Source organism: Alnus glutinosa, chromosome 5, assembly GCF_958979055.1.
Source record: "Alnus glutinosa chromosome 5, dhAlnGlut1.1, whole genome shotgun sequence".
Taxonomy (NCBI): domain Eukaryota; kingdom Viridiplantae; phylum Streptophyta; class Magnoliopsida; order Fagales; family Betulaceae; genus Alnus; species Alnus glutinosa.
Genome location: NC_084890.1, coordinates 22,867,611 through 22,892,005, shown reverse-complemented (window position 1 = coordinate 22,892,005; position 24,395 = coordinate 22,867,611). Strand labels below are relative to the sequence as shown.

The window sequence follows — 24,395 nt, the reverse complement described above, 5'->3', positions numbered from 1 at the left end:
TTTTTTAAAAAGAATTATGTTATCCCTTTTTAAGAAGAACACGAGGAGAAAAACATATTAATGAAGTTATTAACTAAATTTGACGGCTTGGCCCAAAATGTTACAAAGACGCTGATATACCTTATATCAAAATGACAAAATGTAATGACGGAGCCTTTTTTTTTTTTTTTTTTTTCCAAAAAGTTTCATTAATGAATGTAAATGTGAATTTCCATATTTAGTGTATCCCAATAGGATATATGATTATTATTAGATTTAATTGAATTCAAATCATTGGGTTTCTGCACAACAAATATACACATTTTGTACAACAATACTGACATGGAAATGATTTATTTATTTATTTTTTTGGTGCATGAAACAAAACTATTTTTTTATTATGAAAATCATTTCTACGTTAGCGTTGTTGGACAAAGTATATACATTTGTTGTTCAGGAAACATTACTCTTACATATCGTCTCCTATCTTTTAGGTAATTAGATTGAAATATGATGTATTTACAATTTTTGTACAACTCTTAACAACTTTTTTTTTTAAGAGTAATGTTTCTTACACAACTCTTAAACAACTTTTGCACAATTCTAACTTTTTATTTATTTATTTTTTATTTTTTTATGATCAGCCATTAGATTTGTTTTCCTACATGTGTGCCATAAATATTCAATAATTGATCTTAACAAAAAGTTGTTGGAGTTGTGCAAAAGTTGTGTGTAAGAGTTGTGCAATAAACATTACTTTTTTTTTTTCTTTTCTTTTTTTAAACGAAACATTGGATCTATTTTCTTACATGTGGGTTTTACATATCCAATGGTTATTTTAAAAAAAAGTTTGTTGAAATTGTACACAAGTTGTATAGAAGTTGTAGACGTATCATATCTCAATTAGATTTAATATAATTAGATATTGAGAAACGCTTGGTTTCATTTTCTTGTACATTTATTATATATGCCCATATAACAGATTTGCAAATCTACCATAGGTATGTAAAGGAAATGTACAAGAGAATGATGTGTAACATCTCTTTTTGATATTATTTCTATCTACCCTATTTCTATTGTCTCCATCTAGCCTAATTATCCCATAAATGGGATCCTATATTTTAACATATATATGGAACTTAAAGATTAATTTATTGAAAAATGTTGTATACTACACTAATATCTCAAAAATATTTTACTATGTTGACGCCTCTCTCTCTCTCTCTCTCTCTCTATATATATATATATATATATATATATATATAGAGAGAGAGAGAGAGAGAGAGAGAGAGAGAGAGAGAGAGAGAGAGAGAGAGAGAGAGAGAGAGAGAGAGAGAGAGAGAGAGAGAGAGAGCTGTTACTTCTCCAATTCTTATCTAACTCTCTCATCCAACATTTTTTCAAATCAACCATTGGATCTGTTTTATTACATTTGAGGTCCTACATATCCAATAGTTTATTTTAAAGAAAGTTGTTGGATAAGAGTTGTACCTGAGTTGGAGAAATCGCATTTCTCATACACATCTCCATACAATCAAGTTTCAAATCCACCAGACCGTTTCACAATCCCACTAGTTCCGATGAGTATCTTAAGTTGGAACAGCCAGGGGCTTGGGAATCCTTAGTCAGTTCATGACCTTTACCGAATGATAAAGGAGAAGCGACCCAAAATAGTTTTCTTAATGGAAACCAAATTAAGGCAACATCGATTTGATAACATAAAAAATAAATTGGGATTCACTAATGTTTTTGCTATGGACTGTGTTGGAAGAAGGGTAGTTTGGCTCTTCTTTGGACAAATGATTTGTCAGTGAATATACAAAATTATAGTAGGTGGCATATCAATGCTACAATACTGTCTACTGATCATGTAGAGGCGTGAAAATTTATGGGCATTCGGAGACTAGGAAGAGGAAGGAAGCGTGGAATTTATTGCACCATCTATGCAGGCTTGAGCCTATGGCGTGGTTTTGTGTAGGTGGTTTTAATGAAATTTTGGAGTCGTCTGAAAAATTGGGTGGGGCTCGACGTCCTTAGGGCCAAATGGAAGATTTCAAGAATGTACTGGACCACTACTGCCTTAGTGATTTGGGATACTCAGGACCACGATACACTTGGATGAACAAGAGGACCGATTCATTTTTTACTTAATAAAGATTTGATAGAGCAGTAGCAAATGCAGCTTGGTGTGGTTTGTTCCCTTTAGTGTTTGTGGAAATACTAGCAGCTCATGAATAGTAATTTGTATATGGTACTATTCATAAATAGTTACTTTGTCAGGAATCTCTGTCACGAATTGTTCATGAGTAGTATATATAAATAATGACTATTAGATCTATCACTTTAATTAACATAATAAAATATTTTGTAAGATATTAATGTAGCATATAACATTACTTTAATTTATTATATATTCCAATATTTATCCTTAACTTTAGAGAGAAAAACATATATATTTTTTTTTTAATTTGTTGCTCGGAGAATTTCCCCCGGTAACCTATACCAATAGAAGATCTTGTAGAGAGTATAAGACTAGGACTTGTAGACTATTGATAATGTTTTATGTCATTGGTAAATATTTTGAGAGGTGTCTTGATTGGCAAGTGGCATATTTATTCTCATATATATTTATTCTCATACCGGGCTCGCTCACAAGGGGGATCATCTTAGGGCACATCTCGGGACTGGGTTGTACATGATCGCAGGATGGCAACAATGGAGTCATCGCTGCAGGCTCAGACCCAGAGGAATGACGCATTAGAGCAGCGCCTGCGATAACTAGAGGCTCTGCTCACCTCCATGGGAGTATCACATGTGAGCCCAGGTGCTCAGTAGTCTCCACCTGCAAACGGAGGTAGTACGTCGTCTGCTAGTAGTGCATCTGCAGGTATGATTAATATTGTGTAAATTACATATTTTTAACTGTTTTGATTACTTGTTTAAATTTGGATATAATTACTATATTTTAATTATTTTCATTACTTCCAGGTAATGCGACAACGATTGGTCCGTTGTCGCTTATTGGACGGCAGTTGAGCCAGCACTCCCCCATCGAGACACCATCGCCCGCTACACCATCTCTCGTGCAACAATCGCCCGTTGGCGAAAATACGCCTGGTACGGGAGCTCGTGATCCGTAGAGACGGTATTTAGATTTATAGATATTCTGTGTAATTTTATTTTATTAGTAACAAACATGTTTATTAGTACATAATTTATTGTTGTGTAGTTTGATTTGCTTATTAGTTTGATTTGTGTACATAATCTTCAAATTATTGACAAGTGTATTTTGATTTTGTGTTAATTGTAAATTTTAAATGTTGTCATAATATTTTTGTGATATTTTTGGGTAAATGGATTTTGCGATACTTTCGGTCTCTTAAAATAAAAAATAAAAATGGCCACGTGGCAAAATGCCAACAACCGACTGTGGCCACGTGTATTTAATCCAGGTGGCCACAGTCGGCAACGTGGATTGGAATCCACGTTGCCATCTGAGCGCCACGTGTATCAAAGTACATGTGCCTGACTGTCGGCCACGTGGATTAAATCCACGTGACTGACGGTCAGCCACGTGAACTTTGATACACGTGTCTAACTGTCGGCCACGTGTATCTTAGTTCACATGGCTGACTGTCAAGGGCGTGGATTTAATCCACGTGGCTGACAGTCAGACACGTGTACTTTGATACACATGGCGATTGTGCCCCTTGTATTAAGACCACGTGGCTGAAGTGTATTACACGTGTCTGACGTGTCGCATCGTATTCTATATATGAGACACGTGGCACAGTGGCAACGTGTATTTGGTGGACATATGGCAAGATGTGCATTTCGCAACAACCCGATCTATCACACCGCGCACACGTGGCCATTTACTCGTGTTTAACAGTTTGCCACGTGTATGGGTCCCATACACATGGCAACGTGAAAGTGGCTAAATGCAATTTTTTTTGTAGTGATTGTTAGGAAAAATTGTTTGGGTATTCTATTTTATTAATTAAGTAGATTTCTTTGAAGGTAAAAATTTTACCATATTATAACTGATATATGAGCTGTTAAAACAAATAATTTGTTACAAACTAATTAATATCACAAAATTTCCACCGTCAAAATAATTCCAAATCAAATTTGGTCAAAGCAGGCTGCTACAATCAGTTCATACTGATAATATACTATAAAAAGAAGGGCAAAGAAAGTATGGTTGCAAGTTGCAATATATAAGCTCTTCCATTGTGCAGCAATTAAAAATGGGCATTAAACTTGGTGTTTCTCTCCCTCTCCTTGTGATCTCAATTGCAGTGATATCAACAGGTGCCGATGAGAAAGGCAAGCTTCTGATAACCGAAACTTGCGGCGGCACGGCGTTTCCCGACGTGTGCACGTCAACTTTGGCATCGGATCCTCGGAGTTTGAGTGCAGATCTTAAGGGCCTTTCTAGGATTGCCTTGGAGTTGAGCGCAACCAAAGCAAATGGCACAGCAAGGTTGGTGTTTCGGTTGATGCAACATGAGTCTAGCTATGAGAGATGGGCGGAGCTCTCAGCTTGTTTCCATGGTTATAACATAAGCGTCTACCGAATAAAAAGGGACGGTCTCAAATATTTTGATGAGGGGAAGTATAAGAAGGCATACCAAACTGTGGATTTTCTTAAGAAGGAAGCACTCCATTGTAGCACCTTTCTCATACCAGAGTTGGCTAAGAGCAACACAATGGTATCCAGGTTCACCACTGATGTAAAGACCATTCTACGTCTCCTTTTCTGATCATTGCATGGAGTCTTTTCCATGAATAAATATTTCTAAAATAACAAAGAATATTAGAATAACAGAGGTTGTGCCATTAATTTCCATATCTTTTTTTTGTTTTTGTCCTTCTCCGTTCCTAATTTTTATTTGATCCTTTTATATATTCTTCTCCCCGTCATGTTTTACCAGTTGTCACATTTTATGGTGCTAGGGGTTTAGGTGATATATAACAGGCGGCTCAAGCTTTATGCGAATTAGGCGGTCGATTAAGGTCTAATTAATAATTGTACGATAAAGATTTTTTCAAAAAAAGAAAAAGTTATTTAAGGCTAGCTCTAAGATGGGAAAAAAATGTTAATTTTAATCGTCTCTAATTAATGCTAGCTGCCAATTATGGTAGAAAAATAATTATATAATATTAGAAAACTAAATATTATATATAAAAAAAATGGAGAGGGTCCTCGAGCAAATCCTTTAGCCAAATGAGGGTAGCCAAACCATCCCAAGGCAGTGTCATGTGGCACTTCCCTAGCTACAGAATGGAGGGACACGTGTCTCTCATTTGATGGTCATAAAATTCTATAAATAGAATGTCATCCCTAGCTACACAATATATAGAAGACTATGAGACAGTCGTTTTTATATATTACACGAAGCGTTTGCAATTCGTTTGACCTTGTTTCACTTGTTCGAAACTTTAGCGCGTAAAGTTACTTTGCTTTAGAAGCGACCTTTAAACGCAATCCGATCGATCCTAATCTTTGTGGTATGTTTATAACACATGTAGAAATGTAATGATAATTCCCTCTTATCATTAGACATTTTTTTCTCAATTGTTCTACCAGATTGAAATCTCAAGTGTTACATTATCCACTCCTTAAATAAATTGCATCCTTAAAATTTGCTTGCTAGCTAACATTACTTGTTCCATCATTGACCAATCTCATAGATATAACATCCAATCATCAATCATGATCCTTTCTTCATTCATTACGTACCCTTATCACTTAGAAATGCTCGAATGAAGAATAAGGGCATAAAATAATGCTTCTCAATTCTCTTTTCAATTCATTAATTCCTTGTTGTTTCAACATACATCCTCTCCATCCTCCCATAATTACTCTGTCTGGCTATTAGTAGGGTTGGCAATTCGGGTTCACGGGTCGGGTTCGGGTCAACCCGACTGACCCGATTATATAAACGTGTCAACCCGAACCCGACCGATTATTAATCGGGTATCCCGAACACGACCCGACAAACCCGACTAAAAAACGTGTCACCCGTTTACCCGACCCGACCCGGCATCAATTTCACTGTTTTTCACATGTTTCAAGTTTCAACCTTCAATTGTTTTTTTTAATCGGGTTATAATCGTGTTGGCGGGTCAACCCGGGTAATCGGGTTATAATCGTGTTGGCGGGTAATCGTGTTATCGGGTCAACTCGTGCAATCGGGTCATAATCGGGTTGACGGGCCAACCCGCGGGTTGACCCGCCAAACACGATTACAATCGGGTCATAATCGGGTCAACCCGATTATGACCCGAACCCGATTATAACAAACCCAAACCCGATTTTTTCGTGTCGTGTTCGTGTTGGGTTTGCGGGTCGTGTCAAAAATTGCCAACCCTAGCTATTAGCCTTTACTGTTGATCTAGATCACGCAATGCTTCCATACATCCTTCAAACCTCAACATCTTTATCTTTTCGTCAGATATTATATTGTAGCATGATCTATCTATCTCCAAATTATTTTACAGAGTATAGTCGCATTTGCTTTAGATGTTAATCTTATGATTCTATTTTTTGTTTCAGTGTAAAGGTCTGCTCTTTTGCTGGTTGTTAGCCTCAGCCAGCTACCTTGTTTTCTATCTCAAGTTCATTCAGTCAATCCATTCCTTAAACAAACAGCCTCAATAACATTTGATTACATTATTCACACTACCACGAAAGGAGACCTACCTCTATGCCTTCGTATTCCTCGATATTATTAATTTATTCAACCTTATCAAAAAGGGTGTAAGAAAATAATCATTTCCTTAAAAAACTTATTTAATAAGCTGCTCTAGATCTTCTAAAGTTGACGTGTCCAATCTAGCAACGTTAACCTTTATCCTCTCAATCTCTTAGCTAAACACCCAACTAAAAACTTGTGAAATTTTTATTGTACTTGCAAGCGTATGAACCGTATTCAAGTATAGCATTGCAAGTGCGAGATCGAATCCAGAGAGACTTGCGTAATCATAGGAAAACTAACCAAATCTAACTATATTAATCCTAATCTAGTTCAATGAAAATGTAGTTGGTCAAAAATAAAAATAAAATTAAACATGCAATTAATCTAAACAAAGTAAATTATAAAAGCAATAAACTATCAAGATAAAAAGAACCAAAGGTAAACTAACATTAAATTACCAAACTAATTAATAAAAGTGAGATTTGAAGAAATTAATGGAAAATACTAAGGCTTCAGGGGTCCACCTAGTAATCTATTACGTATTCTTGAGACATATATTTTTTTTCTCAACTAGGTAGATAATAAACTCTTATAGTATGAAGATAAAACAATTAAGCGTAAGGAAAAATGAAATATAGATTGAACATGAGAGGATAAAATTTGATTTTAATCAAATGTTACAATAAATTAAGCATTCAATATATTTTCGAATCATAACAAATCAAACAAATTATGCATTTGATATAAACAAAAATCATAATGAATCAAAATAAACTTGTCTCATAAAATTACTTTCAAATAAAAACCATTTCTAATTTTCAATCATTAATCAATGAAGAACGACAACTAAAATAGTCTCAAGAGCACATATTAGGCTTCACCTTAACCTTAACTAGAGATTTAGCTACTTATCCTATTAAAATATATGACAAAGTACTAATAAAAAGACATGAAAAAGAAAGAACTCGAATTTTAGAGACAAGTAAGTCCCCTGCATTAAGCCCTCTCCTCTGCTCTCTTTCTTCTCCCCTGCTGCGTTCCCTATGTGAGAGAGAGAGTACACTACAAGAAAAAGTGCCTTTATAGTAACCACTTTGTTGGCAACGACCCACAAGTTGTCACTAATATTGTTGTCGCTAATGTTTCACAAAAATTCTAACATCAGCAACGACTAAATGTCGTCGCTAATATGTCGTCGTTATTATTGAAGCAAGAATTCTTTTTAACACGCGGAAAGCATTAGTGACCAGAGTGGGCTTATAACAAACATTATAGCGGCCACAACGGTCGTCGTTAATAGCAGATATTAATGACGACTATGTATATATTTGTCGTCGCTAAAAGTATCCATAAATTATATTAATTGAATCTCTAACTCTGAAAATATTCACCGGCGCGTTCGGAGTCTTTCCCGCACTCGCCAAAATTTTCCCCAACGAGCCTCTCTGTTCTAACGCCCTCCCTCTTCTAGCTACAATCAAAATTTCTTAGGTTTCGAGAAAGAAAGAGAGAAGGGCCGGAATATTGGTCTCTCATTTTACCAGAGAAGGGAACGGATTCATCATTACTGTTCTCTCTCTCTCTCTCTCTCTGAAATTGCTACACAAGTGGGGAAAAAAGATTGGAAGTTCAGGTGGGCAGCACAAAAATCGGATTTGAGGCCATTGTACAACAATTCTCTATTATGTAACGTGGTTCAACTGTACGTACCCTTCGTTTCCCTTTATATAATATGTAACTGAAGTTGTGAGCAGATCAAGTTTTTATTCAACCAAAAGCAGAGAAAGTGCTTAAATTTGACTTACAAAGTCGCTGATTTCACCTTTCCTCGCATACAATTCCAAGAATATAGAGAGTGAGGTCACCGGTTCAATTTTGGATTTTGCCATTCTCTGTTCAGAAATATATGGGGGGAAGACGATCCTTCTTTTTACTCTGTTGTACTGAAAGTGGGTTTTAATTGCTTTCTCTGTATTTCTCTTGATTAAGGGTCTTTTGGTTTGTCAGCTTTTTCGTATCTTTCTATGAATTAGTTTATCCTCCAAGTGAGGACTCAGTCTCAGATTTATTGTTGTAGAGGTGAATACACTGAGATGGATGAGCCCAAAAACAGAGACAGATAGAACTACATACAATTGCATAAAATCTGTAATTGGTGCATTTAACTTTAGATGGGTGTTAATAGATGGGATTCATCCCTCAATTGAATATGTTTATATGTGGCCTTCAACTGACAAGGCCACATAATTACAGGGTTACAGGGTATGGAGGTATGTCATTATGTTTAAGCTTTCAACTTTTGTATTTTCTATGAGAATTGTTTGTGATATCTTCGTGTTCAAGCGAGAGAGTATGCATACCGCTTGGTTTGTTGTTGTCTGCATGTTCTTAAGTATTGCATGTTTGAGATGATGCTAATGTGGAGAGCATGACTATTTTTCCCTTCATTCACCAAGATGGAACTTTACAGCACAAAATTATTTGCATCAGAACAATTGTCAATCCCAAAAATAAATTAGAAAGCATAATATTTTTCTTTCTTCTTGCTTGCATCGGAACGACTCCTATGGGTGAGCAACAATGTGATTTTGATTCTTCTCTGTTTGTCCTCTATTAGTTTAATCCCAGTTTTAAATCTAAAGCTAATTAAGGAACCCTGTAACCCTGTAATTATGTACACATACACATATATAAGTTTAGTAGATTAATGTTCTGCTGTGTACTCGTCTTCCATTCTCTCCCTCTTGGAGAATTGAATAATGAAAAAGTTTGGTTTTGGTTGAACATTGAGGATCACAACCTGCTATGACAATGTTGAATTGGGTAATTTTGTAGGAGTATTTGCACCGAAGCTCTGTTTGAATTACTGGCTAAGAGAGAAAAAAGGCTGTTGTTCTTAGTCCAATTAAGGTGTGTTCTCTACGATCATGAATTCTTATAAGTGTATCTTTTCGCCATTCTCTTTCAAAGGCATTCATATTTCAACTCTGCTAATAGCTTTGATTCCTTAAACGTCTCTGAGTTATGTAAATCTCTCCTGGAATTCTCTAGACTTAATGAACTATTTTAAGTTTTATGGAGGCAAATAATTTCTTTCTCGAAACACAACTACGATTGAAGTTATAGATTTTCTGATTTCATTGATTGAGATGTTTTAGGACAACATTCGTTAGAAAGTTGAGGAGCTTTGACCTTGCAGGAAGAAGCATAATTCTAACTAGCAAGCACAGGGAGAATAATCTTTGAAGTGCTATTTGGATATTCTTTTTTCCTTTCCATACAGTTTTAGCTATGATGTTAATTTATGTTATTTCAATGTTATGAAACAATATCTTTTAGATGCTTGGTACCTTTGACTGCCTCTAATACCTCTTGGCTATATCATATGGCTTGAAAAGGGTGAATTCATTCCTGGTTGCAAAACAAGGGTGCAAGGGTTTTCTCATTTGCATACCTTTGATTTAGTATGAAATTGTGAAACAAACTGAAGCAGAAGCTTACGACTTTGGTTTGGTCATGAATATATCTAAAATTTCCAGGAGAGTTGAGGAGATTTCATGTTATGTTACTCCCCATTGCATATTTTCACTGCCAATCACAATCACGAATATATCTAACATTTGTTTAATAATATCATCAGCTCCACAAAGATTCCAAAACTAGTCTATATATGCTGGACTTTTATATGATTATGACCAGATAACATGTGGATTCATACACCATGGTTAATTATGTTTAATCAAACGGCAACACTTATATTTCTTGCATGATAATTAATTAGCTTACCATCCAGCTGGGGTTTGAACCTGTGAGCTCAACCAACACTCCCAAATGTCATTAAGCTTATCAAAGATCATTTGTGAACAGTAACACTTTTCATTGTATAAATTTGTAAAATTAGCTCCTGGATTTAATTGAAACGTGAATATATATATATATATATATATATATATATATATATATATATATATACACAAAGTCTTGGAGTCTTAACTAGCACACTGGCATGGAAAGCAGTGTAGGGCGGCCACACATGGTAGTTTGTAGGCATAGAAATGTGGGCCAGTGCTAAAAAATAGAAAGCAGGCTTCACCAGCCAGAAAGCATTCAAAGACCCCTCTTTCTGAATCTATTGCTCAGTTATATGCAATGTGAACGCAAGAATCTGCTTCCCTTTCAAAATATGTCCAGAAGGCCATGGTCGACAAGTTTTATTTGTAATATGTGTCTAGCCATGGTCCACAAGTGAAATCCTTTTGGAAAGTATCTCTTTCACAAGTTGATTATTTTTTTTCAGTGCCTTTTCTGCATTTATGTGCAACTACCGAGAAGAATGTACTAGGTTAGAGACATTGTTTGATTGAAGAGACATTGTAAACAGTGTTTACCTAAAGCTAAGATGAAATGTGGAGGCTTTTAGCATTAAAGCTTGGATATAACACTAATCTCATCAAACCAAAGTTTTCAACGTTAGAAGTCATAGAAGTTGGTCTGAAACATTGAATTACAGAAAAAAAAGAATGCCAAAGTGAATTTAAAAGATTGAGAAAATGGGGGCAATTTGCTTGGATTAAAGCTTGGATATTGTTTGCACAATTAGTTATGGAGGGATAAGCCATCGAAATTGTCATTTTTGATTCATGGTTTTTGTTGGTCATAACTGCCATTTGTATAATTTGCAATATAGCTTTATTTAAAACTAATACTAATTTTACCTTTATTTTCCCGGTTCCTTTGTAGCTTGCTTTATAAACTGGTACGAAGACTTTATTTAAACGAACATCGAGATGGATAAGAGTTGGATGCAAGAAACTCATAGATTTGGTGAGAAATATTCAAATGGTGTTGAACAATTCATTAGAATGGCACGTGGTCATGTGGATGGGCTTAATAGGATCAAGTGTCCATGTCGCAAGTGTGAGAATCGTTATTATAAGCTGATAGACAAGGTGGAAGATGATTTATTCATTAACGGAATTGATATGTACTACACCAAGTGGGTATTTCATGGGGAAGAAGACCCGTTTCGTATAAATGAGCATGCCAATCATAAAGATGATAATGCAAGTGCGAAGAATATTGATGAGGTTGAATAAATGTTAAATGACATCGGTATGGGGACATTTCCAGGTGCTAATGTAGGTGAATCCTCTACTACTCCAGGCCTAACAACCAATGATTACGTGATCAAGCTCTAGCTATTCACAATAGGTAAGGTGTACATGCAAATGTGATTTTGAATTTGAATGCGGTTAGTTGTAATATACTCGGTCATATTTATAAAATGCGGATATAATTTTTAGATATCTAAATTTACATTATAATTTTATTAACTGCATATGTAGAGTTATTGCGGTTATTATTCAGTATTCACATATTAGGTAATAGTCTTTTGGGTCTTCCTCTACTGACGTGACTTTAGCGTGCGGGTTGAAGTAAAACGTGGATTTAATGCAAACTCACCTAACTATTGATATAAGAGCATCTCCAGTAGATGCTCTAAAACCTTTAAAATAGTCAAATTTGACTATTTTGAGCCTTTTTTCACTCCAGCAAACTAATCATTATAACTTTTTTTTTACTAACATGAACAGCCTATTCATTGTTCATCTGTTTACACTTTTTTTATTAATATTTTATCTCTCCCTCTCTGTCACTCCACCCGCATCCCTCTCCCTCTTCGTTCACCTGCATCCCTCTCCCTCACTTCTCATCTCACCTCTCTCTGCCTTCGTTAACCAAAACACCCAAAATGAATAGTGAATAGAGAGAGGGAAAGAGCGACCAAAGATTTCTGGGTATTTGGGTTTGGGTTAATTTTGTTGTTGGTTGTTTTGGTTCTAGATTTTCTGTGTGGATGATTTTGGTGGAGGAAGATGATGAAGAGAAAGAGGGAAAGAATCGAAGTATGGACACAGATGATTTTGGTAATTGAGCTTGCTCTTTCTAGTTAAAATGATGCTATATTGTAGGTGATTGAGCTGCTCTCACTTAGGTTTGAGCTTACTCTTACCATTTCTTTGAATATGAGGGAGTTAAACTCTTGATCTACTATTCCATTGATATCTGACTGAGTTGATATGTATTACTTATATTGATGTTTTATGAAATTTGAGATATGATATTGTCTTATGAAATATGACGATGTTTTGCGAGACATGAGATATGTTAATAACATATAGTGATATAAATATTGATGCAAGACATTTAATTCAACAGTTTTTACCAATTTCTTGTATTCATATTCTATTTAATATGCGTGTGAAATTTGGGGTTGAAAATGTGGCATGGTTTTATTTGATTTAGGCCACCTTTGACGACAAATGCAAGATCCTTGGTCAAAACGAAATTGTTGTTGGAAAGTATATGTGCTTCCACACCGCGTTAGGCGAAACTACACTCAAAATCAAATGGTGGTCGTCGCTTCAATTATTTCCCCTCATGCCAATAAAAGTCATAAGACTTTGAGGTACTTAGCATCTAATTAGGTTTGGTCAAGCTCTCCTAAAAGGGGCCCTTTTCTTTTAAAGGAATTTTATTCCGCAAATAAGATCTAGAACAAAGATTACTTAAAAAAATTAAGATCTAGAACAAAGAGCAATTCAAACGTCAGTCAAAATGGCTGCAAATTAATTTATAAATTTCTCAATTTCAACGGTTTGCGCCGCAAGTACCGAATAAATTCGAAGATTCGAAGACAATCAATAATATGGGAAAAAGTATTTCACAAATGTTGATGTGATTGTCTCGACCAAATCTTAAATTTCTTTTTCAATAATGTTATACACTATGTACACTCTCCTGATAGGAGTGTAGTATATAACATTATTATAATGGGTGACACGTGCCGTAATATAATTCAATATGACGTGGCAAATTAAAAGAATTTGTCAATATTTTTTATGGAAGTTAATAGTATGGACTTATTTGTTATTTTTGCATACCATAGCGAACTCTTAAAACATTTTTGACTACGTACATAAAGCTTATTGCAAATCAATATAACCACGTGGACTAATTTAAATTTTTTTTCCTAAAAATTAATATTGAAGTTCCATGTATACTTAAAATGGAAATTTGCATTTAAATAGGTTAATTAAATTTTTATTTATTCTTAAAAAAAAATTATGCCTCATCGTTACATATTGACATCAGGTGAGTTACATTAGCGAGACATGTTACATACTTACATGCACATTTATTGTACATCTTTTGTATAGTACTTTTATAAATCAATCATTGGATTTGTAGAACTCACATGTGGATCCTTGTAAGTCCTACAAATTCAATGATTGATTTAGAATAGTGATGTACAAAAAATATACAAGAGATGTGCAAAAATCATTTCTTTGCATTAGTTTATTCGTAACATTTTGGATCATGCCATCAAATTTGGTTAATAACTTCATTAATACCTACATGTATGTCCATCTTAATTACAACTTCATTAATGCCTCTTGAACTACTACTATATTTTCGTGTACGTCTCTAAACTTTAAAAATAACATCATAGCCCCTGTATATAGTACCACCACGTGTGAAATTAGGCACTCCATTTAAAATGAATTGTACAATACATGTATTGCCAATAATCCACCGAAGATAATTATCATATAATTATTAATTGGGATCCTTAAACGACGGCTTAAGTTGCCTTTCGTTGGCCTTGCTATCACCCCTTAGCACTAGGGTTGGTAATTTTAATATGACCCGCAAACTCAACATAAACACAACACGAAATTACATGGTTAGGGTTTAGGTTAAACGAGTTAGGAGGTTAGCAAGTTGACCTTCTTACTGACACAATTATAAAAGGGTTAGCGGGTCAACTCGTGGGTTGACTAGCCAACCCGTTTAATTATTTGGTCACCTGCTAACCCGTTTATAACATGTTTAGCTAAATGGGTTGACCTACCAACCCGACTGGTTGACCTACCCAACCCGTTTAGCTAATCGTGTCATATTCAGGTTAATCTAAATGAGTTGGCGAGTTAACTGGATCGACCCGAACCCGACACAGCAACCTGAAAGACCAACCCTACTTAACCCCCGTCAAAGGTGACGGGGAGAAGAATATATATCAAAAGAAAAAACAAACAAATGAACGAACGAAATAAAAACAAAAAGTTCAAGAAATAGCACAACCTCCATTATAGTTTGGTAAATATTACAGTGATTAGAAAAGGAGATGTAGAATGGTCTTTACATCAGTGGTAAACCTTGATAGCAATGTATTGCTTTCAGCCAACTCTTGTATGTGAAAGGTGCTACAATGAACTACTTCCTTATTGAGAAGATCCACAGTTTGGTATGCCTTATCATACTTCCCCTCGTCGAAAGATTGGAGACCGTCCCCTTTAATCCGAGAGACGCTCAAGTTATAACCATTGAAACAACCTGAGAGTTGCGCCCATGTCTCATACCCAGATGCATGTTGCAGCAATGGATAGGCCACTTCTGCAGCATCATTTGCTTTGGCTGCAGTCAACTCCAAGGCAATCCTAGAAAGGCCCTTCAAATCTGCACTCAAACTGCGAGAATCCGACTCCAAAGTTGAGGTGCACACATCGGGAAACTCCGTGCCGCTGCAAGTTTTGGTTATTAGGGGCTTGCCTTTCTCATCGGCAGCCGCTGAGATCACTGCAACTGAGATCACAAGGAGAGAGAGAGAAACACCAAGTAGTTTAATGCCCATTTTTGAAGAGAGAATATATGGAAGAGCTAGCTAGCCTATTGGAAAGCTAATTTCTTTGCCTTCTTTTTATAACGTCAATACGAACTAATTGTGGCAGCTTGCTTTGACCAAATTTGTGGTCATTTATTTTGGCCTGGATAAGGTAGTGGGCAAGAATTAATTACAGCAGTTTTTGCTCCGGTTTCTGCGCTATGACTTGTTTGGAATTTGACGGTTGAAATTTTCTTTAACTCACTTTCTGTTTTAAATTTGTTTAAATTTACGATTTTAAAAAGTAGAATTTGTAAAAGTAATTTTTAAAAACGTAATTAAACGTTTAATAAAATCGCAGTATAACCTTTAAAATCACAGTCTAACTTTTAAAATTTTGTGTTTTCAAAAAAGCACCGCTTTGACTGCAATTTGAAAAAATAGTTTTCTATATTTTCAAATCGCAATTTTCAAACGATTTATTTTTTGCGGTTTGATTTAAAATCGTAATTTTTATCTACGAAATCGCAATTCCAAACGCACTCTTAACAAGTCAACAATTATTATGATAAAGAAATCTAATTACCAGAATAGAATATCCTAATAATTTAAGGAAATCCTAATCATTTTTCCATAATTACCTTATATCAAAACTTACCTTCCTCAAATGGCTTTCTAAAGAGGGCACAGAGCTAATCTACCTGTGAGAGAGGATTTTTGTGGAGATTTAAACTGAATTTCTTGGGATACAATATTGCTGCTTTATATATATAATGATTGGCTGTGATCGACATTTCAACACTTTAAGATAACTCTAAAATAAAAATGTGATTTTCGGTATTACTCATAGCAAATATACCACTTGCCAATCAAGACAATCCTCTCAAAATATTTACCAACGTAAAGGCTTTGTTTGATTGTACTTTTTTTTAAAAAAATAAAAATAAAAAATTTAACAAACAATTCAAAATATAAAATATTTAAAATTATTTTTATATTTATTTCACATCAAAACACTTTAAAAAAATAAAAATAAATTATATCTTAAAAAATATTAACAAACATAGCCTAAAGTCGCAAAGAACACATGTTTGGACGATGCTAGACCCTTGTCGGATGAGTTCAACGGTGGAAACAATGGTGTACTTCGACAAACAATTTGGAACAAAAGTTTGAAGACAGTGGTATGTTCGGTTGTTTGATTTTTTGAAATTAGAATTTAATTTTAATTTATTGTGCGAATTTTAAGGTTTGACTTTGTGAGATACAATTTTAAAAAAATAAATAAATAAAATATAATTTATTTTAAAAAAAAGTATAGAAGAATCAATCAAAACGTACAGCTTTTGGAGGTGATTTGCTGTCTTTTTTTTAAAAATATAAAAATAAAAATAAATTGATGGTGTCATGCTGATGTAGTAAGCTAGAGTGGCAAGACGCTTATTACCCGTTAGTTCCAGTGGTCCACGAGACTACGAGTCCTAGTCATGAAGTCTCTAGAAGCTCTACTGCATGCGCGGATACGTTACCATCGATAAATTTGTCTTGACTCGTCACTCACGTTTTGTGGAAATTCTCCAAGTACAAAACAAATGAATAGTAATAAAAATAAATAAATAAAACTTGTTATGAGGGACTTGACACGGAGTTGAAGATGAGTGGGGTGGGAAAAGCAACTCCAATGCTATGAGAAATTAGTTACTTAATAATGTTACGGTTCGTTAACCGGTTTCAATCCATAACGAATGAGACTAGGGATCTATTACTGCTCAAGAAGAGAATACTATACAGCAAAAGTATAAGATATTTTATTAACATTAATTACAACTAGAACATGTATCAAGAGTCATTACATTAATTAAAATCACACTATATAAATCATCGATATAAAATATCAATACACAATCAAGCCAAACATCACCCAAAAGTACTAATTACCATGAGTGATCTTCAGAATCCCACAATCAGTCCTCTAGAATAACTGGATCGATATCACTATGCTAAACTACCGTAACTACTACAAGGTCCATTTCGAATCTAACATCTAAAGGTAGTACAACTATAAAATAACACATGTTTCATAGGTAGAAAGATACAAGCGTAAGTTCACAACTTGGTGAGTAATAATACACATGCTGACAGGTTATCATGTAGTGAACTCAGTTATTTATATATCATATACAAAAATGCAATGTTATAGTTTATCATTTGACAATGTCATCATGGATGCAATAGAGATATAATATATGTTGTAATACGATAATCATACCATAGCTCAACACCATATGGTCTACCCACGATTTTAACCCATTCCCGGCAAGGTTAACGTTGTCCTGAAGGACCTGTGAAACAAAATCGGTTCCCTTAATATGTACGCTACCATCCATTATTATCAACCTGACCGAGTCCGACCTCAGGTGGCCCACGCTGTGAATAACGTTCATAATCGTAACCTTCATTCAAGTATGGTACGCGAGTCACAAAATAACTATTGGATCAAAGACCCATCATAATATATCATAAATATTTTAACATAAAGAAAAACTCATATAATAGTAAGTCCATGACCGTTATCCCACACGAAACGATGTACCATATTATATGATGCAATTTAATCTTCATCTTATTTTACATGCATGCTATTCATGAATTCATCATTTCTATTATCTTGTCATTAATCACTTATTTTCACAAATACAGTTCACAGTAGTCAACAATATATTTCATGCGAGTTGTAAGCAAGCATGTTTGGTACACAAAATACTCATGTTGTGCAGGAAAAATAATAACAAGTATCCATGTGAGTTTTTATTCACTTGTATCACAAGGCTCCTCCAAAAAGTTCTCTTGAGGCTCCACAACCTCAAAATACCCACGATTTTAACCCATTCCCGGCAAGATTGGCGTTGTCTTGAGGGACCTGTGATACAAAATCGGTTCCCTTAATATGTATGCTACTATCCATTATTAACAGGTCAACCGAGTCCGACCTCAGGTGGCCCACACTGTGAATAACGTTTGTAATCGTGACCCTCATTCAAGCACATTGTGCGAGTCACAAAATAACCATTGGATCGAAGGCCCATCATAATATATCATAAATATTTTAACATAAAGAAATACTTATATAATAGTAAGTCCATGGCCGTTATCCCGCACGTAACAATATACCATGTTATATGATGGAATTTAATCTTCATCTTATTTTACATGCATGCTATTCATGAATTCATCATTTCTATTATCTTGTCATTAATCACTTATTTTCACAAATACAGTTCACAATAGTCAACAATATATTTCATGCGAGTTGTAAGCAAGCATGTTTAGTATACAAAATACTCATGCTGTGCAAGAAAAATAATAACAAGTATCCATTTGAGCTTTTATTCACTTGTATCGCAAGGCTCCTCCAAAAAGTTCTCTTGAGGTTCTACAACCTCAAAATTTGAGAAAAACCTAATTTTAGATCTAATCTCAAGTTGAAAGCTAAGCCTAATATAAGCCATAACAAGTGTAAAATGGGTATTCTACCTACTCTGAGAACGTTCGCGCTCCAGGGTCGAACGTTCATGTTCAATGGTCGAACGTTTGTGATACTCTGGCAAATGTTCGAATTACAAAGAACGTTCGTTCGAAGCACGAAATATCTAATCTTCAGCCAAAGGGACCATTGATCTTGAGAGGTAACGCTTCCAGAATATCCGGGGCCCTGAATAGTCAATATTCTATCGTAGAGTAGATCACGGACCTCGAAGAATCCAGAGAGAAGACCATTGATCTCGAGAGATCTGGGGAGGAAATTGCGGGTAATTAATTCCTTGGAGGGATTATGGATGTCGGGAAATCCGGGATCCCATGAACAACATAAACGCATATGTGGTTTTTAGGGTTTTTTCACTTTAAAAATTAGGATTTTTTAAAAAAATAAAAATAAAAATAAAAATCGGCTAAATTGATTGATGTACAATAACGTATTTTGTCTCTTGTTTTCAGAGTTGCAACCATATTTTCTATTTAATCTCACTAAGGATGGTTTAACCGTCCAATATGTTATTTTATCAGTTTTCTATATATAAATTACTCCATAGAGAGCTTTTCTTTTTGTTTTCCTACAAATACTTAATCACATGGCGGTGGCCGAGCTATTAGAAAAATAATAAAAAGTCAAAAATCAAAATTACTCTTAAGGTGCGTTACAACATAATTTTCCTTAAGAAATTATATTTTCACCAGAAATGGTATATATGCAAAGGGTTATAACAAATATTTTTCAAGGATACAATGAAGTCCGGAAATCATTATTGTTTAATTACATTTTGCATAAACAAAACTAAACCTGAATACCCTCAAATTTTCTATTCTAGCAAGAAATGGAAACAGTCCTTTAGTTTTGAAATTAACCGTGAATCCAACAGTTATTAACTGTTATTCTAATACTAACAATCTATGTAAACTACTAACCTAACATTAATTAGCAAACTATTATCGCGATGATGTTTCATGTTAAGTCAAGAAAGTTCAAATGCACACAAATGCATATACCCATGCATCACTTTAAAGCAAATGATTGAAATGGGATTAGCCTTTTAAATGTCAATTTGACTTTTTCTTTCTTTCTTTTTTTCTTGTGAGACTCTTCATTCAATGCTCTTTAATACCTTCTATTTAAAGCATCCACAAACCACAAGATAAATATGTACATAATAAATTTTAGAAAAATTTGACACGACACACCCTAAAATCTGACCACCCTAAATCAATTAGGGGTAGTCCAGCCACACCATCCCCCTGCACCCAGGATCACCTTTTTTTTATTTATTTATTTATTTTTATGTGACAAGTGGTTGTTTGTGTGGGCATTATGTAAATGAGTCGCAGTTGATGGGTTTAAGTTTAACAAATCCATTTTTTTGTTATTGTTTTGTTTTAGTTTTTATTTTATCTTCATCTAACGAATGCAATTGTATTTTCCTACATCTAATGCGGTGGTGATTAGGAAATATCAAAACTAGGTATATGTAGGTCATCCCAAATATTATCCTAGGGACAAACGTACGTGTTACACAAACGTGTTAACGAGCTAATCCATCGCTGTTATAAATAGGAAACAAAAGTGTGGGGGCAAGACTTGTTGATCAGTCGAAGGTATTATTCTTTTAAAAAGTATATATGCAGATGATGGAGGTGATCGAGTCTTTTTCCAACCTATTGCATTAAAACATGTATATTATATTTCACTGTCTCTTCTTCGATCTCTAGATAAATGATGATGATGTCAAAACAAAACAAAACAAAAAGATATAGAAATTAATGGCACAACCTCCATAATACTACTTTGGTGCTGTTTCAGAAACTAACATTTATTCGTGGAAATTAAAGATAACTACAGTGATCGATTAGAAAAGGAGTTGCAGGATGGTCTTTACAACAGTTGTAAACTCGGATAGCATTGTGTTGCTTTCATCCAACTCTGGTATTTGAAAGGTGTTACAACGGAGTGCTTCCTTATTAAGAAGATCAACTGCTTCGTATGCCTTGTCGTACTTCCCCTCGTCGAAAGATTGGAGACCCTGATCTTTAATCTGGTACACGCTCGTGTTATAACCATGGAAGCAAGCTGAGCGCTCCGACCATGGCTCGTAGCCAGATGCATTCTGCATCAAATTATAGGCCAATCCTGCAGAGTCGTTTCCTTTGGTTGCGCTCAACTCCAAGGCAATCCTTGAAAGCCCCTTTAGATCTGCGCTTAAACTACGAGGATCCGACTCCAAAGTTGAGGTGCACACATCGGGAAACTCCGTGCCGGCGCAAGTTTTGGTTATGAGGGGCTTGCCTTTCTCATCGGCGGCTGTTGAGGTCACTGCAATAATTGAGATCACAAGGAGAGGGATAGAAACACCAAGTAGTTTAATGCCCATTTTGGAAGACACAATATGAAAGAGCTAGCTTATTGCAACCAAGTTTCTTTGCCCATTCTTTTATACTACGAATATGAACTCATTGCGGCAGCCGGCCTGCTTTGACCAAATTTGTCATCGGTTTTTTTGGGTCAATTATGTTGGCAATATAAATCAAATGCTAATATAATAATGTAAATAAGCATGAAAGTCATGCTTTGCTCAAACGAATCTGATGAAACTTTGTTAGTAATAATCAGTGATTCTGAAAAAAGAATTTTAGAGAGGTTCTTCTGATCTAAGACTACTGAATGTCGTACTGATGGAGTACACATGCGGTTTATTTATAGACTAGACTAGACTAGGGACACATTCAATCAAAACAGATCAAAGTGATGGCTGATTTTTCTCCTCTCATTAAGGAGTAAAATCTGCATGATATAAGTACGTAGAGGAATGCTAGAACATTTCCTTGTGTTCTCCTGCAATGGCATAGATGTAATTTTTTTGATTAAAAAATTACATATATGCCATTTAAAAGGACATAGATGTAATTTTTTAATTACATTTATACTATTGCAGGAGAACACTAGGAGAACTCCAGGAAATATTCTAGCATTTCTCAAGTACGTAAATAGATTCTCATGATCTCTCATGATCAATATGAATGGAATAAGTTATATTACCATATAAAGACATATATGGAATTTCTTACAAATTATACATATATAGAAAGGCAACTTATTGTAGTCAAGTTTTTCAAATCTTGACTTGGAATTTGATGGTTGAAATTTTGTGATATTAGGCTATAACCAACTATCTGTTTTAACAACTCAGCTGTTATAATATGATTAAATTTTAACCTTTAAAGAAATCAAATTAATTAATATATAGAGAATAGAATACCCTAACTTTAAAAATTAACATCGAAACCCCCATAGTATCACCACGTGTGAAATTACACACTCCATTAGTATTTGTCATCAAAATAGGTGGAAAAAATGTCACGTTCGCCACATGGGACCCTTTTTACATATTTTTTCTAAATTGCCCATTCTTTTTAATAAGAAAAGAAATTAAAAAATATATATATATATTGTAGATAAACTAATTTATAATTTAACCCAATTTCTTGTATTCACATTCTATTTAACACTTACGTGTGTGAAATTTTCGGGTTGAAAAATGTGGCATGGTTTTATTTGATTTAGTCAAAAAGAAATTGTTGTTGGAAAGTGATTGTGGGCTTCCAGAGCGTGTTAGGCGAAACTAGACTCAAAATCCTTTGCAATTTGCATTATAGTCAAAATCAAATGATGGTCACTTCAATTATCTCCCTCGTTAGCATCTTAGGTTTAGTCAACCTCTCCTCAAAGGGAACGTTTTTTTTTTTTTTTTTGTAAGGAATTCTATTCCAAAAAGAAGATTTAAAGCAAAGATTAAAACAAAGAGCAATTGACGGTGAGAAGAAGCATACTTCAAAGGCAAGCGTCAGGTTGTTTGTTCTTGCCGAAGACTTCAATAGGCTATTCACTCTCCAAGACAAGGCAATTGAGTGTGTCTAATGTCTTATGCCCTGCCTTTCTTATCACCTGGAAGTTTTTCAAGCTTCACTGGTTCCCCATTAGAGAATCTTTGCCTCGGAAAGGCAACACTAGTTCTCACCAGGGCTTAAAAAAATAAAATAAAAAATAAAATAAAATTAAAAAAATTGTACGTTACATGATTGTTAAATATGCGAACTACTACACCCAGTGGCGGAGCCAGGATTTTCATTCAGGTGGGTCAAGATTTTTATTTTTTATTTTTATATGTTTTTATGAAAGAAAAAAAAAACTAAAGTTAAACAAAAATTAATTAAAAATATTAAAAAAAATATAACTAAAAAAAATCAATTATTGTTTAAAACATATAAATGTAACATACAATTTTTTCTTTCATGCCTAGCCTAACCTTTTGCTTTATTCAATTATCTTTGACCAGTCTTCATAATTAAAAGAAAAAAAAAAAATTCTTAAGCAGAGTTATGTTTTTATATTTGTTAAATCTACCTCGGCACAAACTCATTTAGAATTTGATTGGAGCATAATGAAATAATTGTTGTTTTTCATAAATTCGGGTAAGTACAATTATATATTTCATACAATTAAAATATGTAGGAAAATGCCACCGCTAAAGTCCCTTGGGCCAGACGGCTTTTCAGCCTGCTTCTATCAACACAATTGGGGTACTGTCCACCATGAGGTATGTGCTGCCATTTTACATTTTCTAAATTCGGGTAGTATGGATGCTCGTATAAACACTACTCATATAGCCCTCATCCCAAAAGTTGCTTCTCCTAGCTCAGTTACTGAGTTCCGGCCTATATCTCTTTGTAATGTCATTTATAAGCTGCTCTCTAAAGTTCTGGCCAATAGACTAAAGACAGTTTTACCCGAAGTCATTTCCTGCTTCCAAAGTGCATTTATGCAGGGCCACCTAATAACAGATAATTTCCTAGCTGCGTATGAGACCCTGCATTCAATGCAGACTAGGATGTGGAGTAAAACGGGTTTTATGGGCATCAAGCTCGATATGAGCAAGGCGTACGACAGAGTGGAGTGGGATTTTTCGGAGGCAGCAATGGGGAAATTGGGTTTTGCAGATAGATGGATCAACCTGGTTATGACATGTGTTCGAACTGTGACTTATAAGGTGGTTGTGAACGGTAATCCTGTGGGTCTTATTAAGCCATCGAGGGGTATTAGACAAGGAGATCCCATCTCTCCTTATCTTTTTATCCTTTGTGCAGAGGCTTTGAGCAATTTACTTATTAAGGCGGAAAAGAGAGGTGTCATTTCTGGGGTGCCAACTTCCCCGAGGGGCTCTCGCCTTAGTCACCTCTTTTTTGCAGATGATAGCTTGCTCTTTTGCAAAGCTAACTCAGTAGAATGGAGACGGTTGTTGAGAATCCTGGGGACCTATAAGGCAGGCTCGGGTCAGAAGCTTGACCTGCACAAGACTTCTATATTCTTTAGCAGGAATACTAGTATGGAACGACGACAAGAGATTCTACAACAATCAGGATTACAAGAAACCCAACTGTTGGATACATATTTGGGGTTGCCCTCCTTTGTTGGCAAGTCGAGGAAGCAGGCGTTCAGTTAT

At 34.9% G+C, this 24,395-nt stretch overlaps 2 protein-coding genes and 1 long non-coding RNA gene across 3 annotated transcripts; 1 reads left to right on the top strand and 2 right to left on the bottom strand.

Annotated features, from left to right (window-relative positions):
• Nucleotides 1-8,087: 8,087 nt before the first annotated feature.
• LOC133869580 (uncharacterized) lies at nt 8,088-11,969 on the top strand. The gene is made up of 3 exons (XR_009900478.1): nt 8,088-8,385; nt 9,519-9,593; nt 11,424-11,969. It is a non-coding gene; the product is annotated as an uncharacterized LOC133869580 (long non-coding RNA).
• A 2,890-nt stretch (nt 11,970-14,859) lies between these two features.
• LOC133869105 (pectinesterase inhibitor-like) lies at nt 14,860-15,378 on the bottom strand. Its single transcript, XM_062306074.1, has one exon. It carries the CDS (start codon nt 15,376-15,378, stop codon nt 14,860-14,862), a length of 519 nt encoding a protein of 172 aa, XP_062162058.1.
• Nucleotides 15,379-20,693: 5,315 nt separating this feature from the next.
• Nucleotides 20,694-21,313, bottom strand: LOC133868966 (pectinesterase inhibitor-like). Its single transcript, XM_062305956.1, has one exon. It carries the CDS (start codon nt 21,267-21,269, stop codon nt 20,748-20,750), a length of 522 nt encoding a protein of 173 aa, XP_062161940.1. The 5' UTR covers nt 21,270-21,313; the 3' UTR covers nt 20,694-20,747.
• Between the last annotated feature and the right edge of the window lie 3,082 nt (nt 21,314-24,395).

Bases quoted from the DNA above. Each gene is read 5' to 3' on its own strand.
- LOC133869105 (XM_062306074.1), bottom strand. From the start codon at position 15,378: ATGGGCATTAAACTACTTGGTGTTTCTCTCTCTCTCCTTGTGATCTCA.
- LOC133868966 (XM_062305956.1), bottom strand. From the start codon at position 21,269: ATGGGCATTAAACTACTTGGTGTTTCTATCCCTCTCCTTGTGATCTCA.